Source organism: Pleurodeles waltl, chromosome 5 (assembly GCF_031143425.1).
Source record: "Pleurodeles waltl isolate 20211129_DDA chromosome 5, aPleWal1.hap1.20221129, whole genome shotgun sequence".
Taxonomy (NCBI): Eukaryota; Metazoa; Chordata; class Amphibia; order Caudata; family Salamandridae; genus Pleurodeles; species Pleurodeles waltl.
In genome coordinates, this window is record NC_090444.1 from 608,803,962 (window position 1) to 608,831,469 (window position 27,508).

The following is a 27,508-nucleotide window of genomic DNA, read 5'->3' on the forward strand; positions in this document are numbered from 1 at the left end:
ATAATTTTCTGTATTTTGTTTAATAAATGGGAGTTGTGTATCAGATTTCATGTTATGCAAATTTGTGGGACAATACATGGTAATATTAATTTGAGGGGTGGCTCCTGTTTGTTGTTTGACATTTTCCCCTGGTAGAGCCAGCCCCCATTTTTTTCAGGAACCCATCTGCTGTATGTCAAACACAAGGACAAAACAGGCATCTTCGTTGTCAACGCATCTCCACACATCACGACGCAGTACACCATTGATTCTAGCCCAGAGCAACACAACTCGTTCTCGCCGCCTATGCATCTCAGCACAAGTCCTTGCAAGCCCCAGCAGCTTCTTTGACTGAACCCAACACCGGGCCAGCGCAACGCATCTCATACCCTGCACCAACACAGCACAGTATCCACAACCCCCACCAGTTTCCTCTCATTGCTGCTCTTCATCAACGTCATTGACGGGACACATGACTCAACATATGGATTTCGCATCTCAACACCCAGGCCACCCAAGCCACAAGATACTTTTCGGTGGATTTCACTCAGTCCTGTATTTGGCCTCGACTCCATCACGGTTGGCCTACACTTGAGACCTAATCCCGGTCTACTACAGCCAGATAACACCGTTTGGAGCTTTTTGGCTTTTTATCACTTCATTTTCACAAAACCTTTGAAATTTCATATCCGTTGCTGGGCTCTGTTAGAGTACGTCCCTGATCCCCAAGAGGCGCCTCCTTGGGTCTTAGACCCTTGGATGGTATCAAAGTGCACTAGTTTTCATGGAAAAGGTGAAACTCCAGAAATGCGGACTCTTTGCGACACCTGACCTGCTCTTCACACCGAAAACCTTCTCCACGCAGCCTCTTCCAATGTGAATGGAACTCTTTGTGCCTGACTTTAAAAGGAAACTCTTCAGCAGGGCTAACCTGGTCACTGTACCCAGCCCGTAGTCACTGCAGTCAGCCTGAACTTATGACCTTCCCCCAATCTGGTGTGCCCAGATAACTGCAAGTGGCGTTTTCTGCTTCTTGGCACTATTTTTATTTAAACCTTCAAAATTCTATATCTCTGATTCCACTGACTGGACTTTTGTTATTCTTGTCTCATTTTATTTATTCAAAATTTTCTGTACTACTTTCTAAATTTGTTTGGGATTTTTCTTGTGTTGTGTTTTCACTTTACTGCTGTTTGTGACTGCATACATTCCTTACACATTGCCTTTAAGTTAGGCCTGACTGCTTTTGTGCCAAGCTACCAGAGGGTCACGCACCAGTTAATTTAGTGACTTTAATGGTTCACCTTAACAAGTATTGTGGTTGTGTTGTGCTTGTTCATGGTTGAATAAAATTATTTGATTCATTATTATTTTTAAATTCCATAGCTTAGGAACCCTCTGATTTGTTGGCTACATAAAAAAAAAAAAAGTCATTTATAAACACCTCTTACCCACATTTTTTAAGTGTCGTGTCAGTTTCGTCTTCAACTATTTTGATGCTTGTTAAATGCTTTACACTTTTTCCTTTGTGTAAGCCTTGCTGCTCAGAGACAGTTATACCCAGAGTTGAGCTGAAGATTTCACAAACAAAACCAAAGGGTCCTAAAGGGGCTGGTAAGTGTATTACACGGTAAGGTTGCATAAACTCACCATATAATACACCCCATTTCCACTCAATACTTTATTAATTTTAATGTATTAAGTTTAACATTATTTAATTTGGTAACAGTTGCGGTCTTCCAGGGGTCCTTGGGCCACAGGTTAAGAACCACTGCTCTGTATCACTGGTTGATCATATCCCACCACTGGTAGAAATCCTCTATCTCCACAGAGCAGACAAAACTGGTGTGGGTGAGCTTGTCCACAAGGATTGCCTACAATACTAATTAACTCAAACTCCTACGTTTTTGAATGCCCCATTGAGGATATTACAAACACAATACCTAATCCACTCAAGCTGAACATGGGAACTGCCTATCTGGCAATACAAATAGTGCTTTAATGGTTTCATGTACTGCTCAGCTCATCTCCTTTTGTGATCAGAGTTTCCTGGGATATTGCACCCTGTACTGGAGAAGAAAAAGAAACTCACAAGCTCATCTTTAAATATTTTCTATCAGACAAAAACCTATGCAACTTTAACCTTTCCGTACCCAAAATAAGGGTGCTACAAGAGATGCATTGCGTAATAAAACACAATATGCAAATCTCTAACTGTCTCAAACTGGATTAGTAAGGCATGGTCTTCCTTCTTTTCAGTTCCTTACTTTAAAGCACCCTTCCCATGCAAAATGGGAATTGCATAATTTGAAACATCAAGAACATTGAAAAAAAGGCCCTAGACGCCTTGACCTATAAAGAATAAGGCCATACTGTAACCCATCCAAAGTAATGGAGCATTCTAATATTGACCTCTATAGCATTACCTATGAACTACCTCTACCACTTCTGAAGTGAAAAAAGCTAGACAATCTCTAACTGGTACAATGGTGCTATAAAAGCACACAACTACCCATACGTATTGTCTAGTGACCCATATTAATGAAGCAGCTATCCTCACTAGTAGGCACATACCATCCACCCACATCGAAGCAAGCATCTACCAAACCACATCAAATGTTTATCGCTCACACTTGCATCCATATAGCTAAGCAAAGGCACTCATTGGTTCACTCATCATTGTATGCAAAAGCCATCCAATAATGTTTACATTCTTGTAAACAACCACCAGCAAGCCATCAGTATATCAACCTCACCAACATTCACCTGTACCTGCATGTGCCAATATGTGTGTTCTGAGAGAGGGTGTGTTTGTTTTTGCATCTTGGTGATCTGTTTGTATGTGGGTCCCAGTATAACTGTATTCTGTTTGGCCATCCAAACGTATCAGCAAACCTATGACACTAACAACAAAGAACGCATAAATCTAACATATGCCACACATATTGATGTCACTAATGCTTGCTTAAAGATACCTTACGGTGTCAAGGTGATCCAAATGAATACTGGTGATGCTTTACTTAGTAATAGCTAACAGCAATAAACTAATTAGGAACGTATTTTGAGTCCCCATTTCCCTAAGTACAGACAGGTGAGTTTGAACAGATAAAAATGTTTTGCCATCGTGAGAATCCTGGTCTCTACTGGGATTGCACATTATTATACATTCTAAGGAAACACATTGATGGTTCTGAGTGAACTAAAATTAAAAAGAATATAAGGTACCTTTATGTGTTTAGCAGTCACTTCAGGAGTTTCGTCGTAACCTCCAAAGGTATTCGGAAGGCCTATAAGACATTTGCATCACATTAAAATAAGCCATCTTCAAAAAAGTTCAATTTCTGTATAACTTTAAGAAATGTAACCCATTTGTAAATGAGCTGATGTTGAAGTTTATGTACAAAGAACACTAGAGATCAACAGTATTTTATTTAAACATGTTCAATTTTTGCCCATTTCTAAGTAGCTACTGAGCTGCAAGTAAGGTGCTTATCAATATTTTGTACATTTAAATATGTTCAGTGCTTGGAACAAATAGAAATTGTGTACTGTCAATTTAATATCATATTCGATTTAAATTGAATACACCTTTATTCAAACAGTTTTTAACAAGATATTCACGAGGTGACTCAAGAATCCAACTGGTAAAAAAACACAGAAGGGCAAACTTCTAGATCACAAATACACGATTGATAACGGAGAAATAGAGAGCACACAAGAATGAATGATAATAAAACATTCCTATAAAACCCGTAGCATTTATAGACTCTTTATGAGAAGGTCAGGAATGGGTGTTTGGTGGGTGCAACTGACCAAGTTAGCAGTTCCTAACCCAACAATGTTCTTAATCAGGCCTTAAAATCTGCGATGGTAACATAGATCAAAGACAGACCTTAGACGAGGAGGAGGAAGGAGCCTTTCCTTACACAGGCCCATGGACATCACCCTTGACATACCTAAGCAAACCTTCCGCCAGGTGATCATCAGGTCAAATATTTGTCAAACCTCTTTCGAGCTCATAGCCAAAGCACTGGATTAAAAGGGCAAAGATGGTGAAAATAAAGCAAAGAACATACAATGCTTTATAGCCCATTAGAGTGCCCAGCACTGGAAAAAGCATCACGTCAAGAGATTTTAAAAAATAAGTCAAATCTTTTCATTTGATGCCATGGCAAACACTGGTGCATGTTTCACCCAACTTCTAATAACATTCTTTTTGACTATTTCTAGCTCAAGATAAGCGTCCTTCCAAATACTTTCGAATACCTAACAATTTCTATAATATTCAAACATCTTAGGAGTCCTAACCCTTGCAGCTTTCCCTTTCAAACACAATCAATAACGTTTTGTCCCCTGCTTGATGCTGCCAAGAAAGGTGCAGAACAGTGTCCAAACTAGTTGGTGGTTTTAGTAGAAGTGAGCACATGCTCACTGAGAAAAGGACTAAGGCCTCCAGTCTGACTGTTTAAACAAATGACCTACAGTTAAATGGCACCTTAGTCATGTGTGCCCTCATTTCAGTTTTACTGTATTTCACTTCTAGTTAATGTCTCCATGAGAAAGTAATTTCCATGACATCAGAGTTTTCAACCTGTCTGTCAACAAGCTTGTTCATTCATCCTTGATAAATGTGTACACTCATTAAAAGTATTCACCTGTCTTTCCTTCAAGAGCACATAACCTTGAAACACAGTAGGCTAATGGACATGAATCTTACATTTCTACCAATAGAGTTTTATGTATGTATCATATTTCATTCCCATACATACCTCTTATTTTTTAAGATGATCCTTGATTGCCCCATTATGCTCCTGTTTGATCTTTTTATGTCTCACGTACCAGATATCACAAATATTTTTGTTGTGAAAAACCTATTGTAAACTTAAATGGGCTCAATATCCCCCCTTTGTTTGGCTTACCATTCGGTTGCCATGGTTAGCTTTATTGTCACTCTCAACTGCTTGTTCTTATTTGATGGCTTGACTTCCTCTTCTTGTGTTTGCCCCACGGTGGAACATAGTCTCTTGATAGTCCTAATGGCTGGCTGATTTGTATCCCTCTATTGCTCACTTTAATGAGTTACATTTTCTGTTTTGTTAGGCACTCTATGAGTGTGCATGTGTTTTCTAGCTCTCGCTCCCTTGTGTGGTGTTTTCTCTATCCTCCACAAGTACTGCCAGGTGTGCTCTGTGTTGCTCCGCCCTCTACCCTAGGCCCAGCTTATCAATTGCTCCCACTTCACCCTCGCCCTCCCCTGTGTGCTGATTCCCTACTACAATCTACGCTCTCTCCTCGCTCTGTGCTGTACATGATGTTCCACCCTCCCACCAGGTCGGCTGTTGCTTTCGCTGCCCCTCCTCATCCTGTCTGGCTTTTTTCTCCTAATCATGTTCACTAATCTACGTATGTGGTGTCTTCCTGATTACAGTGAATGCCTTTCCCTTTTTCATGCTGTTCTCTCTTATTTTATGATCCTTTCTCTTTTAGTTTATGTCTCTTCTTGAGCTTTGCCACCTCAGACGCATCCATATGCAGACCAGTGGGTACCATACATACTCTCCTTTTTAACACTGGCTCATTCACTGCAGAGCCTGGAACTGCAGCCAAGGTAGCGCCTAATCTATCCAGGTGAAAGGGAATCTCATTTCTGGCTGCTCGTGACTGCAGTTAATGTTTGGCAAATAAGGAAACCCGTGCCAAGACAAATGAATTGATCTGCCAAAGATTACACAATTTGGCCAAGTGGAGATGCTAGAATTTAGGCTCTTACAATCAGCACTCCCTTTTCCACCGTCATTAAAATGAACATTGGGCATGCTATATCACTATAGGATTCCGGGCATGGCTTCAGACAGATAAGTGACCTATAAAGATGTAAAGCTTAATCAAAGGTGTCTTTCTAGATTTTATGGTGGGAAATATTTTTGTTTTTGTGATTTAAGTGCAGATTTTAGTTGGCAACGTACAATCATTTGCTTAAGTCAATTTTTTAACGCTACAATGTAAAACCATAATAGTATAACACAACTGATCTAAGAAGGACAAGATACTTCAATCTAACAACACACTAATGAAAAAGTACCACAAAAAAAAAACACAACTGTAAACAGATTGCTACACTAGATTAATATAAAGCACAACAATCACACAACAAAGGACTGCAACACACAACACAACTTCATTACACAAAAACATAAATTGATACAATAATACAACTCTAGTGTGCCATTGCATTGTTGCCTTGTTGGTATAAGGTGTTGCCTTAGCTTGTTTGTATTTTTGTGGTGTGTCGTGCTGGTTAATTGTCATATTGCGGTGTTCTGTTGCATTTTGATGCTGTGCTGTTGTTTTGGTGGTGTGTCGATATCTGTCCTTTATTGGCATGATGTGCTGCATTGTACTGCTACCTTGCATTTTAATGTTAAATCACAATGTTCTTCTGTACTGTTGGTGTGTTAAGTCATTGTAGTAAGCTGTAATATGCTTTTGTTTTGGCTTGTTGTTGTGCTGTTATGTTGGTATTTGCTGTTTCAGTTGTCCTGTGTTGTTGTAGTGGATTTATCCATTGTGTAGCTACGGTATTGTGCTATGATGTGGTTTTATACTTCAGCTGCAATTTTCTGCGCAAACATGCACGTTGTGTGAAATGGCAGAGGACATTGAGTCTGATGGAAAAGTGGAAACAATGCTTCTGCTGGTAGACTATGCTTATATTATTAGCATGTGTTGCAACCTATCACCCGTCCATTTAGATTTTTTCTTTTTGACAATGCTTAGCATTCACATTAAAAGGTGAGACCGACTGGCGTTGCTAATGCTTATCTGAAATGGTGTTAAGTGCTTTAGTTCAGTTTAAACAGAAGCGTACTAAAAATAGGCAGAGTGCAGCAGTCCTTATCTGCCTGAAAGATATTAAATGGGAATGACTTGTGCTCCAAACCCAAGTGACTTTTGAATAAGCCAACAATATGATTGTGAGTGAAGAAAGTGATGACTGCTTGAGTCAGAAATGGATACATCTAAGGGGAACTATGGAAAATTCCTTGGAGGTCTTAATTCCACGCAAGGAATGGGAGTTATGAGTCCTGAAGGAACCAGATTGCTGCAAGACAGGGACGGGTATCTCTTCCAAATGCCTCAGTTTACAGCGCTAGTAGTGTCTGTACATTACAGAAGTGCCAACAGGCTGTCAATACAGTGCCCACTGTCACTGTCCGAAAGGACAAGACATCTTCAAATGTTTTCATACACCCCATATCTGTCAAAGCCACGTGTGATTTAAACAGCTATCAGAATTAAGCATAAGCCAGTTGCTGAAAAGTTGTTTTAAAGGTAATTAATACAGGTTGGTAGAAACATCAACTCTCAAACCATTAAACATTCCTGAAAGGCATTCTGACCATTTTAATTTCAACATTAATTTTACGATATAATGGGCACACACATAGGTTTTGTTGTGCGTCTCAATGATACTCAGTTATTTACTAATCTTGAAATAATCGAAGACTGAGCAGACATCCAAATATCGAACCCAGTCACCAGCAAGTTTATGGGGGGGTTGATTATCTATTAAAAGACAGCCGCAAACTCAAGATGGGTTGAATATGATAGTAGTGAACATCTTGCTGAATTGCCTTGTCCGTGAACCTGCCTTGCCCGGAGTACAGACCTGTTCAATGGCCATCCAAGCACATTATATAGCCAGCCATACTCGGAACTCAATGAGGTTCAGGCCAGTACAGAAACTAGCTCAACAATGTCCAATGGCTTTCCAGCAAAGTTCACCCGAGTTGACATCCCTGTGCAGCCCACAGCCACTGCATGCTTGGAACGCAGCCAAGGCAAAATCGAAGATAATTTCAGGGCCTAGTACAGACCACTAGCTCACCACAGCAGTCTGCCTTATTTCCATATATGCAAATTTGTATACAGTTTCTATTGATCTGTCCTTAATAGAGGCTATACATTATCCTTTGGCCTCCTAAGGGAAGAGGCTATGAACAGAAAGGTGGAGGAGAGGGAAAGGGAGGGGACACTTATCAGTGGTGGAAAGCCCATATTCCCCTTGGAAAGATAGAGGAAGGAGAAATTAAGGGGACAAAACATCAGCATAAGCATTAGATACTCATCACAGCCAAGTGGAAATTGATAGCCCTATGCAGGTATAGAAGCTTAATACAAAAAGGCACCGCATGTGTCTTAAAAAAATGTTTAGCGTGGTGTTCTGATTTTACATATCACATGCTTGTGTGACGCTATGTCTGCCATAGTCGTCAACCATTCCTCCACTGTGGAAGGCCATGCTGTCTCCTAAGTGTTTGTATGCATAATCTGGCCACTGTTGGAGACGCACATAGCAATGCTTCATGATGATTTTTTAAATCAAACCACAATGATCTGAATAGCTCTCCCTTTCAAAACTATGAAAGTTGCCTTGTTTCAAATTCAAAGCATCGATGTTATTTTTCTCTTTTTGTTTTAAACAACTTTTAAAACAGTTTGTTCTGTGTTACTCACCTGCATTTGGATAACAAATGACATAACTTGTTGTACACTTTCCGATGGCTTCTATGAAGGGCCTCATTTCAACTGCCCCCAATGCGCAATTCAAACCAATGCTTAGAAGGGGGAGAAAAACGTAATTAACAGTAATTTTTACTATGAATGTATAAAATTGTACATATCTGAACACTTCGCTCGCTCCATCATCCATCCAGCCCATTTATCCATCCCCAACTTTAACTTGGTGAAAGAAAAGTCAATGTCCCACAACATACTTTGCAACAGCACACGGCAGAGCTTATTAAAACACACCTTCCTAAGCTCAACTGTACCAGCTAGCAGCATTTTTGATCGGTAAATTAAAAATACTCAGTGCCCAAATATAATTCTATCACTATAAGCTTAGAAGCTATGCTGAAGACACAAAGCTTTAGGTCTAGGCTGTGCTGATTTCCTTAATATGGAACTGACACAATAAAAACACCGTAAGGACATTCTGATGAAGGTATCAAGAGATTATTTATTTTTTGTAAACTTTATTTATTGCTTTTATAATAACAACCCAAAAACTGCACTGTTCATTTGATACACAGTAGCACCTCAGCATTCCAGACCAAATTAACAATCATAGTGTCCGCAACATGTCCCCAGCAAGAACTGTGGTGACGCCCGAAGCGATACCCATACAGAAGACAGGAGATGAGACCAATCGATGTGCCTGCAAACAACAATTGCAGCCAGACATGCATCAACTGAACTACGGTATGATATCTTACCAAGCGCCACATGACCTGCAACATGGAAGTCACGTCAGGGACAACCCAGTGTGCAATACTGTCGCTGAGGTAGTGTGAATTTCCGAGTCAGAATGGTATGGACAAACCTGGGCTAGACCCACCCCGCCTATAAAACACACCACGGAGCAACCATCCAGCCCCACAACAACTCCGAGCATCACATACAGTTGCTACCGTACAGGCAGGCGGGGGGACGGGCATTTACCATCCAGCGACAGCCCATGAGCAGAGAAAAAAAAAAGGGGGGGGGGGAGAGGTGTTGCGGGGGGGGGGGGGGCGAGGGCAGACCCGCCCAGGTATCAAGAGATTCCTAATGAAATTGTGGTTTTGTTTTTGAAGGCTCCGCCATACACCTCATGAATGTTTTGGTTTGTGGAGTTCCACAAATGCAAATGTATCTGAAAAAAGAAATGACTTGCCCCTCCAGAAGTTATCAAAATAGTGTTTTTCCTAAAAACCATTACCAAACACCTCATGAATATTCTGTGAATTTCCACTGACACAAATTAATCTCAAAAAAGAAACTAGGGGCTAGATGTAGCAAAGATTTTTGGATTCGCAAACTGTGCGAATCGCAAAATTCCACTGTTTGCGAATGCAAAAATGCCTTTCAAGATTTATGAAAGGCATTCTCAGTGCCACTATAATCACTAAAGTAGCGATTCCCTGAAATTGCGACTCCATTTAGGGAATCGCAAATTACCATTCTCTAAATAGGAAATCGCAAATAGGGAATTCATATTTGCCATTTCCAAAGCACATGTATTGTGCATTTCCTAAATGCAAATAGGGCATTTTTGAAAAGCAATTACCACCAAATCCAATTTGGTGGTAACCATGTGCAATTTTAAAAATGCATTAAAAATGTGTGCGCGTCACATGCCCACTGATATCTTTTTCGGGTGCATCAAAGGGGGCCTCAAGCCTCCAGTACCCTGGGATTTGCATAACCTAATTTGCAAATTCCTAACAGGAATTCACAAATTCGGAAATGTAAAACCATTCACACCTATGGGCCTACAGGCCCATAGGGATGAATGGAGTCCCATTCTCTAATTGCGATGTGGTAATAGCGATTGTGAATTTTAAGAAATTGCTATTACCGAATCACAATTTTCATACATCCCATTTTGCATTTCTTAAATAGCAATTTCGTAAAAATCGCTATTTAGGAAATGCAAACCGGGATAATAATACATCTAGCCATAAATTTACCTACAAAAGGATCATGTAGAAAATTGCTAACCAAGATCAAAACACCCTTCAAAACACCTATCAAACACATTTTGGATAACTGTTTCGCATAGCTTTGCTCTTTTATTAAAGAATTTTTTTAGAAAAGCTTAACGAAGTGCTAGAGGAGTGCTGTAAATGCAGCTGTGTAGATACATTCACATGGTGGGATGAATCCACATATATAAAGATGAGGATTCAAGGACTCTCCGAGCAAAAGAGCCTCTAGTGCTGTGAGACAAGCAAAAACAGGGAGAATCTAGTAGCTTTTAACGGGCCATTCTTGAACTTGGGTATGCATGAGAATACTTTATTTAAAGCTATAAGGACAATGAGGGCACTATCGCTCTCTAGGTGTGACAAAGGGGTTCAACTACTCATAAGAATTTTCAATGTCCCTCCGCCCACTGATCACATAGGGTGACTAAAACGGATGTGCTAGATTCCTTGAATGGCATGCCTGGTGCCAGAAGCTGCCCTAAAACAGGGCCTCTGAATCAGTACACGCAAAGCTTTGTTTGAGACTGCCTACTAAAAGCCTTGTATGCACAGAAGAGTATTGGTATTGTGATGCTGATTTTAAGGCCACCGGAAGACAGGGACATAATTCTTAGAGGAAAATGGGGGTAGTGATACTAAATAGCCATTAAGGATTACTATATTCCCTAAAATATGAGTGGTAACTCTACTGAAGAAGCGGATTCTTTTGGAAGTACAACATGGAGTTGAACAAGTTCTTTCTGCTAGATACTCTATCTTACTGCATATTCCTCACCTTTCAAATACTCCCTAAATGCCAGGGACGTAAGTTTCTTGTTTTACTCTTTGCACACCATCGGATGCAGAGCACAAACAATTGCTGGTACCAGTGTGCATAGCTATTATTTGGAACCTTTGTATATGGTAAAAAGAGACCCCTCCACCGAATGGGGACGTGGGAATGCAGTAGGGAATTTGAAGTTGGATACAGTATCCACAAGAAAGAGCATTACGAAAGGTAAGTAACATGTCTTACGATGGATACTTCTAACTGCAAATTCCTCACCTTTAGAACAGATACCAAAGCAGTACCTCCCAAGGTGGAAGGTCTGAGTGGGCTCAGACCAAAAGTGCTTCAGGACCAAACAGGTGAAATGTCCTTGCTGACGAATTTGGACATCAAGGCAGTAGTGCTTCATGAATGTGTGCACAGATGACCACATTACAGCCTGACAGACATCCAGAACAGGCACTCTGCATGCCAATGCAGTAGTGGTAGCCTTGGCCCTGGTGGAATAGGCCCCCAATCTTTGGGGAGGTTGCTTTTTGGACACTGCAAAACAGATCTTAATGCAAAGGAATATCCTCATTGACAGAGTCCTTTTCTGCACCTGCTTGCCTTCCTTTGCCTCAGAGAACCCCACAAAAACCTGATTGTCCAACCAATGGTCTTTGGTGGGATTGCAGTAAGGCGCAAAGCTCCTGTGGAGTCGAGTCAAAGTAGCTGCTTCTCATATTTCAAATTGTATTGTGGAGCAAAGAACGTTGGGTGGGTGATGGATTGCCCTACGTGAAAAGGAGTTACAACCTTTGGAAAAAAGGCTACCTTGGTCCTGAACATCAGTTTATCTGGAGAAAAAGGTGGCATAGGGCAGGTGCACCGAGAGCCTAGAGCTCACTCATGCAATGAGCTGAGGTGACTGCATTTAGGAAGGTGGTTTTGAGAGAAAGTGCACACAACAAGCAGCTGTGCATCGTCTCAAATGGAATATAATTAAGTAAAGTCAAGACCAAACTGAGATCTTATTGTGGCATCACAAAGAGTTTGGGAGGAAATGTGTGTTAAACCTTTCAGAAATCACATCCCAACAGATGATTTTAAGAAGAATGGCTGGTCCAGCAAATGCAAAAAGACTCAAAAGGCCAACAAGTAACCCTTAATAGTGGTCGCTGCTAGTTCTTTCTGGGCCAAAGACAAAACCAACAATAAGACATTAGAGACCACAGATTTGTCCCACAGTCTTGGGTAAATGGACTTTGTAAAGGGGTTCCATGGAGCAAGAATAACATCCACAACCTCAGAAGGGAAAGCAAACATGGTCAACTGCCACTGCTTAATCTCCAACTATGGAGGTGTAGATCATGCAGGCTTGAATGCAGAACCTCTCCTGCTGCTGTGATAAAGTTCCTTCCGAGTGGTAGTCTGATCAGTTCATGCCCTGATGTTCTGGGTACCACATTTGCCTGGCCCAATCCAAAGCCACTAGGTTGACTTGGGACAGTTGGTCCTGATCTTTTTTCAGTACACAGGCCAAGTAAGGCAGGGACTGAAAGGAGTACAGGATTCCTGTGCTTCACTCTAGTATGAATGCATCTCTGGGACAAAGTGCTCTTGGGAACTACAAAGCGCAGACATTTTCACCGTGCTCGACAGTGGTGAAAAGATCCAGCCACAGTTCTCTTTATTGCTGGAAGATGTCCCATCCCATCTCGAGGTGCCGCCACCTTTGATGATCCTCTAGGCACTGTTGGCTGAGCTCATAAACCTGGCGTTCAAAGATCCTTCCAGGTGATTCACAACCAGGAAATGTCCTGACATCCGAGCCAATTCCAGAGGCAAAGAGACTCTGTACACAGAACTCAGGACCCCAAACCACCCCGCTTGTGGCATTACCACATGACGGTGGAGTTGTCCATGAAGATCCATACCAGCCTCCTTTTGGTGGATGGTAGGGCAGTCTTCAGCACCAGGCGAATGGTCTGCAGTTCCAATAGGTTTATGTAGAGTTAGGTTTCGGCAGAGACCAGAGTCCACCTCTCCCAGGTGACCTCCTCAACCTAGCAGGGCCACATCTATCACCACTGTCACCTATGAGTGGGAAAGGGAGAAGGGTCTGCCGCTGGTCCAGTTGAGGTCAAGCCGCCACCACTACAGAGCCTTTGCAGTCCCTTTGAAACCTGGATGGAATCCAACAGGTTCCGCTGGTGCTGGGCTCACTGAGACTTCAGGGTCCACTGCACAGCCTGCATATTGCAACTGGCATACTTGACAAGTAGGATGCTGCAGGCCAGGAAACCAAGAAGCCTTAGAACCACTTCAACTGATATCCAGGATATAGGCTGAAAAATCGGGATAGTAGTCCGAATGTCCTGGACTTCTTTTGATAGAGGGAAGGCTCTGAACTGCACCATATCCCAGAAGGCTCCAATGAAAGAAAGCCTCTGCAAAGTCTGGAGTGATTTTGGCACACTGACTGCAAAACCAAACAATGTCAGGAGTTTCGCTGTCATCTTGAAGTGGTCCACTACTGAGTGAAACCTTCAACAGTCAGTCATCCAGCCATGGAAAAACTGGAATCCCCTTTGCAGCGACCCTACCATAACTTTCATGAATACTCAAGGGTCACTCATGAGGCTGAAGGAGAGCATGTTAAAATGAAAAAGCCTACCTTGAACCACAGGTAACTGTGCGACTGCAAGATGGATATTTGAAAATATGAGTCTTGCGGGCCCCAATTGAGTTGCTAGGATGAAGGGAAGACAGAACCTGATACAATGTGAGCATCTTGCATTCTTCGGCATACTGAAATAGCAGGAGTAACAACTTTTCCCGATTTCCAAAGCTGGAACCTTCCCTATAGGCCCCTTGGACAAGAGAGTCTACACCTCCTGCAACAAAATGACCAGGTGCTGTTCTGAAGATGGGAGAAGATGTGGTGGGTTGTAAAGACATGGAAAGACACAGCCCCGTTGAAAGATCCAGAAGGCCTATCTGTCGGACATGATCTTTTGCAACCATTGAAGAAAGCGCTGGACCTGGCCTCCTAGGTGGTCATGTGCAACTAATTGAAAAGTAAAGCAGCTTAGTGACTGATGCTGCAGGGTTGGGAGAAAGGGATGATAACTGCCCTTGATAACTCAAACGACGCCTGCTCAACCCCGATCCCTGACGTCAAAAGGACTGGGGTGTCTGATGCAGAGTGGAAGCACCTGGCACTGCCTGTACGCCAACTCTCTGTGGAGCATTCTCAAAAAGAACTGAACTGTTGGATAAACAGCTTGGTAAACATCGAAAGGCCCAGGGAACAAGCTGTGGTTTGTTTTTCCTTAAAGTATTCCAGGGACGAATCTATGTTCTCATGATACCAAGAAGAGCCATCAAAAGGCACACCTGTAAGGGACACCAGGACATCCCCAGAAAAGCCCATAGATGTGATCCAAGCATAGTGATGGAGCACCACATTCGTGGTGGCAAATGGCTGATCCAAGTAAAAGGTAGTGTTGAGGTCAGACCTAGCTGATGAGAACATATGTTTCCAAATATCTCATATCTTTTTGACTCTCCGTCTGTGGTTTGCAGGAAACAAAATGCGATTCACCTTCCAGGCGGCATCATGAATCAGCTGACTCTGTGGCACTCTTGAGTCAGAAAGTCAGGGTTGCCTTATGCCATCCCATGCTGCCTGGCAACTAGTCTGTTTACAAAACGGCAAGAAGAAGGTTTTGCCCACCAATTTGTCAGCAGAGACCTCAGTGGATGGTAGCAAAGGCTCAAAGGAAGCCTGTCCAGGCATTACCACCTACGTGAGAACATTTATTTTGAACCCCTACAGAAGAGAGTTGTAGGTCCAAAACCCCCACATGTCTAATCACAGTAAAAGAAGCACTTTCCTCCATTGGTGGGCCAAGACGGAGGGAAACCATCCCAGTGTTAGGGGAAATATCCAGCACACTGACCTTCTGTAAGTTCACGTACAGATTTTTGACATTATAATGAGAGGTCAAGTTAGCGAGTGGTGTGATGGGGGTGAGTCCTGCTTTATATGATCACTACCATTGCTTCTGTTTAAGCAACGTCCATAGTGTGTCTATATTGACACGTTTTGCATGTGTCTTTTCGTTTTCTGTGCTAATTGCAACCACTTTAATTTTGGTAGTGCTTTGTACATTTACACTGTGTGGCATTCGCAGACTTTGGACTTTAATTGCGTCTTTGTGTTTTCTATACTAACTTTATAGTATAAATGTAATGCAATGTTATTTGACACCAAACTACATGTGATTCCTTAATGTCATATACATTGAATAAGTCATACTATGTTCTTCTTCTTCTCCCTTCCTCCCCTTGCCTCTTATCAGAGGCAAATCTTTCTGGCTGGATAGTCCCATTGACTTTTCTAGCGGGTATCTAACAGACACACCACACTACACATAGTTTACCATGGGTACCACTCCACAACTGGCCAATCGCATGCTGACCCTTCTGCTGGTCGGCAACCCACAAGGCTTCTCGCCCGGATTGCGTGAGCAGCCAACCCAGGAGGGTTACCTCCCTGCCAGATGAAATCCCTACTGCCGAGCCCAACTAAAACACAATGCAGACATATGGGGTAAGTCACAACCGCTCTCACCCACTCCATTACAAGGCTAGCCCCCACATCATAACGTTAGTTATTTTAATAGTCCAGTTTGGGTGTAGTGCTGGTTGCAGTAGGCTCTATGAGTTTCAATTTACAATCTCTCCCCCATCACCCACTCTCTCCCTCACCGGAATCAGGGAGGCAGACTTCCACAAACAAACACTCAAAATGCAGGGGACCAGGCATGACTTGAAGACGGCACTCACTGCCCCACGCGCAGAGACTCCACATGCTTTCCAAACACAACATGGCTTCCCAATCTACTACTAGGTTTCGTACACAATGTGAGGGGGATGCACACAGAACGTAAACTATACTCTTTGTCTATTGTAGGAAGTTGGCTCTGTATGTGCTATTTCAAAGTAAGGAATAGCATGCACAGAGTCCAAGGGTTCCCCTTAGAGGTAAAATAGTGGTAAAAGAGATAATACTAATGCTCTATTTTGTGGTAGTGTGGTCGAGCAGTAGGCTTATCCAAGGAGTAGTGTTAAGCATTTGTTGTACATACACATAGACAATAAATGAGGTACACACACTCAGAGACAAATCCAGCCAATAGGTTTTGTTATAGAAAAATATCTTTTCTTAGTTTATTTTAAGAACCACAGGTTCAAATTTAACATGTAATATCGTGTTTGAAAGGTATTGCAGGTAAGTACATTAGGAACTTTGAATCATTTCAATTGCATGTATACTTTTCAAGTTATTGACAAATAGCTACTTTAAAAGTGGACACTTAGTGCAATTTTCACAGTTCCTGGGGGAGGTAAGTTTTTGTTAGTTTTACCAGGTAAGTAAGACACTTACAGGGTTCAGTTCTTGGTCCAAGGTAGCCCACCGTTGGGGGTTCAGAGCAACCCCAAAGTCACCACACCAGCAGCTCAGGGCCGGTCAGGTGCAGAGTTCAAAGTGGTGCCCAAAACGCATAGGCTAGAATGGAGAGAAGGGGGTGCCCCGGTTCCGGTCTGCTTGCAGGTAAGTACCCGCGTCTTCGGAGGGCAGACCAGGGGGGTTTTGTAGGGCACCGGGGGGGACACAAGCCCACACAGAAATTTCACCCTCAGCAGCGCGGGGGCGGCCGGGTGCAGTGTAGAAACAAGCGTCGGGTTCGCAATGTTAGTCTATGAGAGATCAAGGGATCTCTTCAGCGCTGCAGGCAGGCAAGGGGGGGCTTCCTCGGGGAAACCTCCACTTGGGCAAGGGAGAGGGACTCCTGGGGGTCACTTCTCCAGTGAAAGTCCGGTCCTTCAGGTCCTGGGGGCTGCGGGTGCAGGGTCTTTTCCAGGCGTCGGGACTTGGATTCAAGGAGTCGCGGTCAGGGAAAGCCTCGGGATTCCCTCTGCAGGCGGCGCTGTGGGAGCTCAGGGGGGACAGGTTTTTGTACTCACAGTATCAGAGTAGTCCTGGGGTCCCTCCTGAGGTGTTGGATCTCCACCAGCCGAGTCGGGGTCGCCGGGTGCAGTGTTGCAAGTCTCACGCTTCTTGCGGGGAGCTTGCAGGGTTCTTTCAAGGCTGCTGGAAACAAAGTTGCAGCCTTTCTTGGAGCAGGTCCGCTGTCCTCGGGAGTTTCTTGTCTTTTCGAAGCAGGGGCAGTCCTCAGAGGATGTCGAGGTCGCTGGTCCCTTTGGAAGGCGTCGCTGGAGCAGGATCTTTGGAAGGCAGGAGACAGGCCGGTGAGTTTCTGGAGCCAAGGCAGTTGTCGTCTTCTGGTCTTCCTCTGCAGGGGTTTTCAGCTAGGCGGTCCTTCTTCTTGTAGTTGCAGGAATCTAATTTTCTAGGGTTCAGGGTAGCCCTTAAATACTAAATTTAAGGGCGTGTTTAGGTCTGGGGGGTTAGTAGCCAATGGCTACTAGCCCTGAGGGTGGGTACACCCTCTTTGTGCCTCCTCCCAAGGGGAGGGGGTCACAATCCTAACCCTATTGGGGGAATCCTCCATCTGCAAGATGGAGGATTTCTAAAAGTCAGAGTCACCTCAGCTCAGGACACCTTAGGGGCTGTCCTGACTGGCCAGTGACTCCTCCTTGTTGCTTTCTTTGTTCCCTCCAGCCTTGCCGCCAAAAGTGGGGGCCGTGGCCGGAGGGGGCGGGCAACTCCACTAAGCTGGAGTGCCCTGCTGGGCTGTGACAAAGGGGTGAGCCTTTGAGGCTCACCGCCAGGTGTCACAGCTCCTGCCTGGGGGAGGTGTTAGCATCTCCACCCAGTGCAGGCTTTGTTACTGGCCTCAGAGTGACAAAGGCACTCTCCCCATGGGGCCAGCAACATGTCTCTGGTGTGGCAGGCTGCTGGAACTAGTCAGCCTACACAGACAGTCGGTTAAGTTTCAGGGGGCACCTCTAAGGTGCCCTCTGGGGTGTATTTTGCAATAAAATGTACACTGGCATCAGTGTGCATTTATTGTGCTGAGAAGTTTGATACCAAACTTCCCAGTTTTCAGTGTAGCCATTATGGTGCTGTGGAGTACGTGTTTGACAAACTCCCAGACCATATACTCTTATGGCTACCCTGCACTTACAATGTCTAAGGTTTTGTTTAGACACTGTAGGGGTACCATGCTCATGCACTGGTACCCTCACCTATGGTATAGTGCACCCTGCCTTAGGGCTGTAAGGCCTGCTAGAGGGGTGACTGACCTATACTTGCATAGGCAGTGAGAGGCTGGCATGGCACCCTGAGGGGAGTGCCATGTCGACTTACTCGTTTTGTTCTCACTAGCACACACAAGCTGGCAAGCAGTGTGTCTGTGCTGAGTGAGAGGTCTTCAGGGTGGCATAAGACCTGCTGCAGCCCTTAGAGACCTTCCTTGGCATCAGGGCCCTTGGTACTAGAAGTACCAGTTACAAGGGACTTATCTGGATGCCAGGGTCTGCCAATTGTGGATACAAAAGTACAGGTTAGGGAAAGAACACTGGTGCTGGGGCCTGGTTAGCAGGCCTCAGTACACTTTCAATTGTAAACATAGCATCAGCAAAGGCAAAAAGTCAGGGGGCAACCATGCCAAGGAGGCATTTCCTTACACAACCCCCCCCCCCAAACGAAAGAGGATGAGACTAACCTTTCCCAAGAGAGTCTTCATTTTCTAAGTGGAAGAACCTGGAAAGGCCATCTGCATTGGCATGGGCAGTCCCAGGTCTGTGTTCCACTATAAAGTCCATTCCCTGTAGGGAGATTGACCACCTCAACAGTTTAGGATTTTCACCTTTCATTTGCATCAGCCATTTGAGAGGTCTGTGGTCAGTTTGAACTAGGAAGTGAGTCCCAAAGAGGTATGGTCTCAGCTTCTTCAGGGACCAAACCACAGCAAAGGCCTCCCTCTCAATGGCACTCCAACGCTGCTCCCTGGGGAGTAACCTCCTGCTAATGAAAGCAACAGGCGGGTCAAGGCCATCATCATTTGTTTGGGACAAAACTGCCCCTATCCCATGTTCAGAGGCATCTGTCTGCACAATGAACTGCTTAGAATAATCTGGAGCTTTTAGAACTGGTGCTGAGCACATTGCTTGTTTCAGGGTGTCAAAGGCCTGTTGGCATTCCACAGTCCAGTTCACTTTCTTGGGCATTTTCTTGGAGGTGAGTTCAGTGAGGGCTGTCACAATGGATCCATATCCCTTCACAAACCTCCTGTAATACCCAGTCAAGCCAAGGAATGCCCTGACTTGAGTCTGGGTTTTTGGAGCTACCCAGTCCAGAATAGTCTGGATCTTGGGTTGGAGTGGCTGAACTTGGCCTCCACCTACAAGGTGTCCCAAGTAAACCACAGTTCCCTGCCCTATCTGGCATTTGGATGCCTTGATAGAGAGGCCTGCAGATTGCAGAGCCTTCAAAACCTTCTTCAGGTGGACCAGGTGATCCTGCCAGGTGGAGCTAAAGACAGCAATATCATCAAGATAAGCTGTGCTAAAGGACTCCAAGCCAGCAAGGACTTGATTCACCAACCTTTGGAAGGTGGCAGGGGCATTCTTTAAACCAAAGGGCATAACAGTAAACTGATAATGCCCATCAGGTGTGGAGAATGCTGTTTTCTCTTTTGCTCCAGGTGCCATTTTTATTTGCCAGTACCCTGCTGTCAAGTCAAAGGTACTTAAGAATTTGGCAGCACCTAATTTATCTATGAGCTCATCAGCTCTAGGAATTGGATGAGCATCTGTCTTGGTGACAGAATTGAGCCCTCTGTAGTCCACACAAAACCTCATCTCTTTCTTTCCATCTTTGGTGTGAGGTTTGGGGACTAAGACCACTGGGCTAGCCCAGGGGCTGTCAGAGCGCTCAATTACTCCCAATTCCAGCATCTTGTGGACTTCCACCTTGATGCTTTCCTTAACATGGTCAGACTGTCTAAAGATTTTGTTTTTGACAGGCATGCTGTCTCCTGTGTCCACATCATGGGTACACAGGTGTGTCTGACCAGGGGTTAAGGAGAAGAGTTCAGGAAACTGTTGTAGGACTCTCCTACAATCAGCTTGCTGTTGGCCAGAGAGGGTGTCTGAGTAGATCACTCCATCTACTGAGCCATCTTTTGGGTCTGATGACAGAAGATCAGGGAGAGGTTCACTCTCTGCCTCCTGATCCTCATCTGTTACCATCAACAGATTCACATCAGCCCGGTCATGGAAGAGCTTAAGGCGGTTCACATGGATCACCCTCTTGGGGCTCCTGCTTGTGCCCAGGTCCACCAGGTAGGTGACCTGACTCTTCCTTTCTAGCACTGGGTAAGGGCCACTCCATTTGTCCTGGAGTGCCCTGGGAGCCACAGGCTCCAGAACCCAGACTTTCTGCCCTGGTTGGAACTCCACCAGTGCAGCCTTTTGGTCATACCAAAACTTCTGGAGCTGTTGGCTGGCCTAAAGGTTTTTGGTTGCCTTTTCCATGTACTCTGCCATTCTAGAGCGAAGGCCAAGTACATAGTCCACTATGTCTTGTTTAGGCTCATGAAGAGGTCTCTCCCAGCCTTCTTTAACAAGAGCAAGTGGTCCCCTTACAGGATGACCAAACAGAAGTTCAAAGGGTGAGAATCCTACTCCCTTCTGTGGCACCTCTCTGTAAGCGAAAAGCAGACATGGCAAGAGGACATCCCATCTCCTTTTGAGTTTTTCTGGGAGCCCCATGATCATGCCTTTTAATGTCTTGTTGAATCTCTCAACTAAGCCATTAGTTTGTGGATGGTATGGTGTAGTGAATTTGTAAGTCACTCCACACTCATTCCACATGTGCTTTAGGTATGCTGACATGAAGTTGGTACCTCTGTCAGACACCACCTCCTTAGGGAAACCCACTCTGGTAAAGATACCAATGAGGGCCTTGGCTACTGCAGGGGCAGTAGTCGACCTAAGGGGAATAGCTTCAGGATACCTAGTAGCATGATCCACTACTACTAGGATGTACATATTTCCTGAGGCTGTGGGAGGTTCCAGTGGACCAACTATGTCCACACCCACTCTTTCAAAGGGGACCCCCACCACTGGAAGTGGAATGAGGGGGGCCTTTGGGTGCCCACCTGTCTTACCACTGGATTGACAGGTGGGGCAGGAGAGGCAAAACTCCTTAACCTTCTGGGACATATTGGGCCAGTAGAAGTGGTTGACTAACCTCTCCCACGTCTTGGTTTGTCCCAAATGCCCAGCAAGGGGAATATCATGGGCTAAGGTCAGAATAAACTCTCTGAACGACTGAGGCACTACCACTCTCCTAGTGGCACCAGGTTTGGGGTCTCTGGCCTCAGTGTACAGGAGTCCATCTTCCCAATAGACCCTATGTGTTCCATTTTTCTTGCCCTTGGACTCTTCAGCAGCTTGCTGCCTAAGGCCTTCAAGAGAGGGACAGGTTTCTTGTCCCTTACACAGCTCCTCCCTTGAGGGTCCCCCTGGGCCTAAGAGCTCAACCTGATAAGGTTCAAGCTCCAAAGGCTCAGTTCCCTCAGAGGGCAGAACTTCTTCCTGAGAAGAGAGGTTCCCTTTTTCTGACTGTGTTGCAGTTGGTTTCCCAACTGACTTTCCTTTTCTCTTGGTAGGCTGGGCCATTTTTCCAGACTCCAGCTCTACTTTTTCACCCTGTGCCTTGCACTGTGCTCTTGTTTTTACACACACCAGTTCAGGGATACCCAGCATGGCTGCATGGGTTTTTAGCTCTACCTCAGCCCATGCTGAGGACTCCAGGTCATTTCCAAGCAGACAGTCTACTGGGATGTTTGAGGAGACCACCACCTGTTTCAGGCCATTGACACCTCCCCACTCTAAAGTTACCATTGCCATGGGATGTGCTTTAGTTTGATTGTCAGCATTGGTGACTGTATAAGTTTTTCCAGTCAGGTATTGGCCAGGGGAAACCAGTTTTTCTGTCACCATGGTGACACTGGCACCTGTATCCCTCAGGCCCTCTACACTTGTCCCATTAATAAAGAGCTGCTGCCTGTATTTTTGCATGTTAGGGGGCCAGGCAGCTAGTGTGGCTAAATCCACCCCACCCTCAGAGACTAGAGTAGCTTCAGTGTGGACCCTGATTTGCTCTGGGCACACTGTTGATCCCACTTGGAGACTAGCCATTCCAGTGTTACCTGGATTGGAGTTTGGAGTGGAACTTTTCTTGGGACAGGCCTTGTCTCCAGTTTGGTGTCCAGACTGACTACAGTTTCGACACCAGGCCTTTTTGGGATCAAAGTTTTTACCCTTGTACCCAGGATTATTTTGTGAAGAGGCTCTGGGCCCACCCTCCTGTGCAGGTTTTTGGGGGCCTTTAGAAGACTCTTGACTATTTTTATTTTTGGCTGTCTCACCACCTTTCCCCTGGGGAGGTTTTGTGACCCTTTTCTTTTGGTCACCCCCTGTGGAAGTTTTGGACACCCTTGTCTTGACCCAATGGTCCGCCTTCTTTCCCAATTCTTGGGGAGAAATTGGTCCTAGGTCTACCAGATGCTGATGCAGTTTATCATTGAAACAATTACTTAACAGGTGTTCTTTCACAAATACATTGTACAGCCCATCATAATTACTTACACCACTGCCTTGAATCCAACCATCTAGTGTTTTTACTGAGTAGTCTACAAAGTCAACCCAGGTCTGGCTCGAGGATTTTTTAGCCCCCCTGAATCTAATCCTATACTCCTCAGTGGAGAATCCAAAGCCCTCAATCAGGGTACCCTTCATGAGGTCATAAGATTCTGCATCTTGTCCAGAGAGTGTGAGGAGTCTATCCCTACACTTTCCTGTGAACATTTCCCAAAGGAGAGCACCCCAGTGAGATCTGTTCACTTTTCTGGTTACACAAGCCCTCTCAAAAGCTGTGAACCATTTGGTGATGTCATCACCATCTTCATATTTAGTTACAATCCCTTTAGGGATTTTCAACATGTCAGGAGAATCTCTGACCCTATTTATGTTGCTGCCACCATTGATGGGTCCTAGGCCCATCTCTTGTCTTTCCCTCTCTATGGCTAGGATCTGTCTTTCCAAAGCCAATCTTTTGGCCATCCTGGCTAACTGGATGTCCTCTTCACTGGAGTTATCCTCAGTGATTTCAGAGGTGTTGGTCTCTCCTGTGAGGGAACCAGCATCTCTGACTATTATTTTTGGAGTCAGGGTTTGAGGGACCCTGTTCTCCCTAGATAGGACTGGTAGGGGGGAATTTTCCTTCAAGTCACTATCCTCTTCCTCTGAGTTGCCACCCTCAGAGGGGTTGGCCTTTTCAAACTCTGCCAAAAGCTCCTGGAGCTGTATTTTGGTAGGTTTGGGGCCCATTGTTATTTTCTTTATTTTACAGAGTGACCTTAGCTCCCTCATCTTAAGATGGAGGTAAGGTGTGGTGTCGAGTTCCACTACAGTCACATCTGTGCTAGACATTTTGCTTCTAAAAGTTGGAATACTTTTTAGGAATCTAAAACTGGTTCTAGAATCTAATTCAAACTTTTACAAACTTTTAAACTCTAAAAGAAATGCTAAACAGGATCTAACACAAGGCCCTAGCAGGTCTTTTAAGAATTTAGAAAACTTTTCAAATTGCAAAAATCAATTTCTAATGACAATTTTGGAATTTGTCGTGTGATCAGGTATTGGCTGAGTAGTCCAGCAAATGCAAAGTCTTGTACCCCACCGCTGATCCACCAATGTAGGAAGTTGGCTCTGTATGTGCTATTTCAAAGTAAGGAATAGCATGCACAGAGTCCAAGGGTTCCCCTTAGAGGTAAAATAGTGGTAAAAGAGATAATACTAATGCTCTATTTTGTGGTAGTGTGGTCGAGCAGTAGGCTTATCCAAGGAGTAGTGTTAAGCATTTGTTGTACATACACATAGACAATAAATGAGGTACACACACTCAGAGACAAATCCAGCCAATAGGTTTTGTTATAGAAAAATATCTTTTCTTAGTTTATTTTAAGAACCACAGGTTCAAATTTAACATGTAATATCTTGTTTGAAAGGTATTGCAGGTAAGTACATTAGGAACTTTGAATCATTTCAATTGCATGTATACTTTTCAAGTTATTGACAAATAGCTATTTCAAAAGTGGACACTTAGTGCAATTTTCACAGTTCCTGGGGGAGGTAAGTTTTTGTTAGTTTTACCAGGTAAGTAAGACACTTACAGGGTTCAGTTCTTGGTCCAAGGTAGCCCACCGTTGGGGGTTCAGAGCAACCCCAAAGTCACCACACCAGCAGCTCAGGGCCGGTCAGGTGCAGAGTTCAAAGTGGTGCCCAAAACGCATAGGCTAGAATGGAGAGAAGGGGGTGCCCCGGTTCCGGTCTGCTTGCAGGTAAGTACCCGCGTCTTCGGAGGGCAGACCAGGGGGGTTTTGTAGGGCACCGGGGGGGACACAAGCCCACACAGAAATTTCACCCTCAGCAGCGCGGGGGCGGCCGGGTGCAGTGTTGAAACAAGCGTCGGGTTCGCAATGTTAGTCTATGAGAGATCAAGGGATCTCTTCAGCGCTGCAGGCAGGCAAGGGGGGGCTTCCTCGGGGAAACCTCCACTTGGGCAAGGGAGAGGGACTCCTGGGGGTCACTTCTCCAGTGAAAGTCCGGTCCTTCAGGTCCTGGGGGCTGCGGGTGCAGGGTCTTTTCCAGGCGTCGGGACTTGGATTCAAGGAGTCGCGGTCAGGGGAAGCCTCGGGATTCCCTCTGCAGGCGGCGCTGTGGGGGCTCAGGGGGGACAGGTTTTTGTACTCACAGTATCAGAGTAGTCCTGGGGTCCCTCCTGAGGTGTTGGATCTCCACCAGCCGAGTCGGGGTCGCCGGGTGCAGTGTTGCAAGTCTCACGCTTCTTGCGGGGAGCTTGCAGGGTTCTTTCAAGGCTGCTGGAAACAAAGTTGCAGCCTTTCTTGGAGCAGGTCTGCTGTCCTCGGGAGTTTCTTGTCTTTTCGAAGCAGGGGCAGTCCTCAGAGGATGTCGAGGTCGCTGGTCCCTTTGGAAGGCGTCGCTGGAGCAGGATCTTTGGAAGGCAGGAGACAGGCCGGTGAGTTTCTGGAGCCAAGGCAGTTGTCGTCTTCTGGTCTTCCTCTGCAGGGGTTTTCAGCTAGGCGGTCCTTCTTCTTGTAGTTGCAGGAATCTAATTTTCTAGGGTTCAGGGTAGCCCTTAAATACTAAATTTAAGGGCGTGTTTAGGTCTGGGGGGTTAGTAGCCAATGGCTACTAGCCCTGAGGGTGGGTACACCCTCTTTGTGCCTCCTCCCAAGGGGAGGGGGTCACAATCCTAACCCTATTGGGGGAATCCTCCATCTGCAAGATGGAGGATTTCTAAAAGTCAGAGTCACCTCAGCTCAGGACACCTTAGGGGCTGTCCTGACTGGCCAGTGACTCCTCCTTGTTGCTTTCTTTGTTCCCTCCAGCCTTGCCGCCAAAAGTGGGGGCCGTGGCCGGAGGGGGCGGGCAACTCCACTAAGCTGGAGTGCCCTGCTGGGCTGTGACAAAGGGGTGAGCCTTTGAGGCTCACCGCCAGGTGTCACAGCTCCTGTCTGGGGGAGGTGTTAGCATCTCCACCCAGTGCAGGCTTTGTTACTGGCCTCAGAGTGACAAAGGCACTCTCCCCATGGGGCCAGCAACATGTCTCTGGTGTGGCAGGCTGCTGGAACTAGTCAGCCTACACAGACAGTCGGTTAAGTTTCAGGGGGCACCTCTAAGGTGCCCTCTGGGGTGTATTTTGCAATAAAATGTACACTGGCATCAGTGTGCATTTATTGTGCTGAGAAGTTTGATACCAAACTTCCCAGTTTTCAGTGTAGCCATTATGGTGCTGTGGAGTTCGTGTTTGACAAACTCCCAGACCATATACTCTTATGGCTACCCTGCACTTACAATGTCTAAGGTTTTGTTTAGACACTGTAGGGGTACCATGCTCATGCACTGGTACCCTCACCTATGGTATAGTGCACCCTGCCTTAGGGCTGTAAGGCCTGCTAGAGGGGTGACTGACCTATACTTGCATAGGCAGTGAGAGGCTGGCATGGCACCCTGAGGGGAGTGCCATGTCGACTTACTCGTTTTGTTCTCACTAGCACACACAAGCTGGCAAGCAGTGTGTCTGTGCTGAGTGAGAGGTCTTCAGGGTGGCATAAGACCTGCTGCAGCCCTTAGAGACCTTCCTTGGCATCAGGGCCCTTGGTACTAGAAGTACCAGTTACAAGGGACTTATCTGGATGCCAGGGTCTGCCAATTGTGGATACAAAAGTACAGGTTAGGGAAAGAACACTGGTGCTGGGGCCTGGTTAGCAGGCCTCAGTACACTTTCAATTGTAAACATAGCATCAGCAAAGGCAAAAAGTCAGGGGGCAACCATGCCAAGGAGGCATTTCCTTACATCTATGCATACCTTAAGAGGCACCGGGTGCAAGTTATCTTCCTTCAAGAGACACACACCACAGCAGCACAACTGTCACACCTCCAGAAACACTGGCAAGGGTCAATCCACGCTACTACCTATTCTGCCTTCACTAGAGGGGCCATGATATGGTTCCGCCTGAGCACCCACTTCTAAATTGCCAATACCATTTTTGATAGGGAAGGGCGATATGTATTCCTAGAGGGACACCTTGATGGTACACCGGTACTTTTCGGGAGCATATATGCCCCAAATTCTAAACAGGATGCATTCCATACCAGACCATACATCCCAGCTCCCGGGTTTACTCTTTCTATTCAGTGCCACATGACCTACATGTACGCCACAACTGAATTCTGTGCTCCCTCACCCTATTACCCTTGGTTCCAGCCGTGGACTATATGGGCCACATAGTATTGGACCACAATGCCCACACACTAGATTTGCTGTGGGGTGCCCCACACCCTCTGACCCCCACGTGGCACCTACCTCGGGAATACCTTTCGGGATACTATAAAATTACTTTATGGAGAATGAAGGGACAGGGTCTAATGTTACACTATAATGGGATGCCTTCAAGGTGGTAATCCATGGAGTGTGTATTCAGGAGATTGTAGATGTTCACAGGACCCTGGATAGAGAAATCTCAGAGATGGAAAAACGTCTACCACTGCTGGAGCAGAGGGTGGACTGTAACTCAGCAGGTCGACCTGCATTACTGGTGACAAAGCATCAACACACAGCCTTTTCAGAGCGTCTTTGAGGTTCTAACCTTACCGCCTCTGTTGCTAAAATCCA

The 27,508-nt window shown here is 45.2% G+C and overlaps 1 protein-coding gene across 1 annotated transcript in view; it reads right to left on the minus strand.

The window, feature by feature from the left end:
• The window catches only part of MTR (5-methyltetrahydrofolate-homocysteine methyltransferase), a 484,998-nt gene that overhangs the window by 374,997 nt on the left and 82,493 nt on the right, over positions 1-27,508 (minus strand). The window contains exons 9-10 of the mRNA XM_069234453.1: positions 8,497-8,597; positions 3,205-3,266 (exon numbers count right to left, since the gene is read on the minus strand). Coding sequence (XP_069090554.1) covers positions 3,205-3,266; positions 8,497-8,597 — 163 coding nt within the window. The remainder of the gene's footprint in view (positions 1-3,204; positions 3,267-8,496; positions 8,598-27,508) is intronic.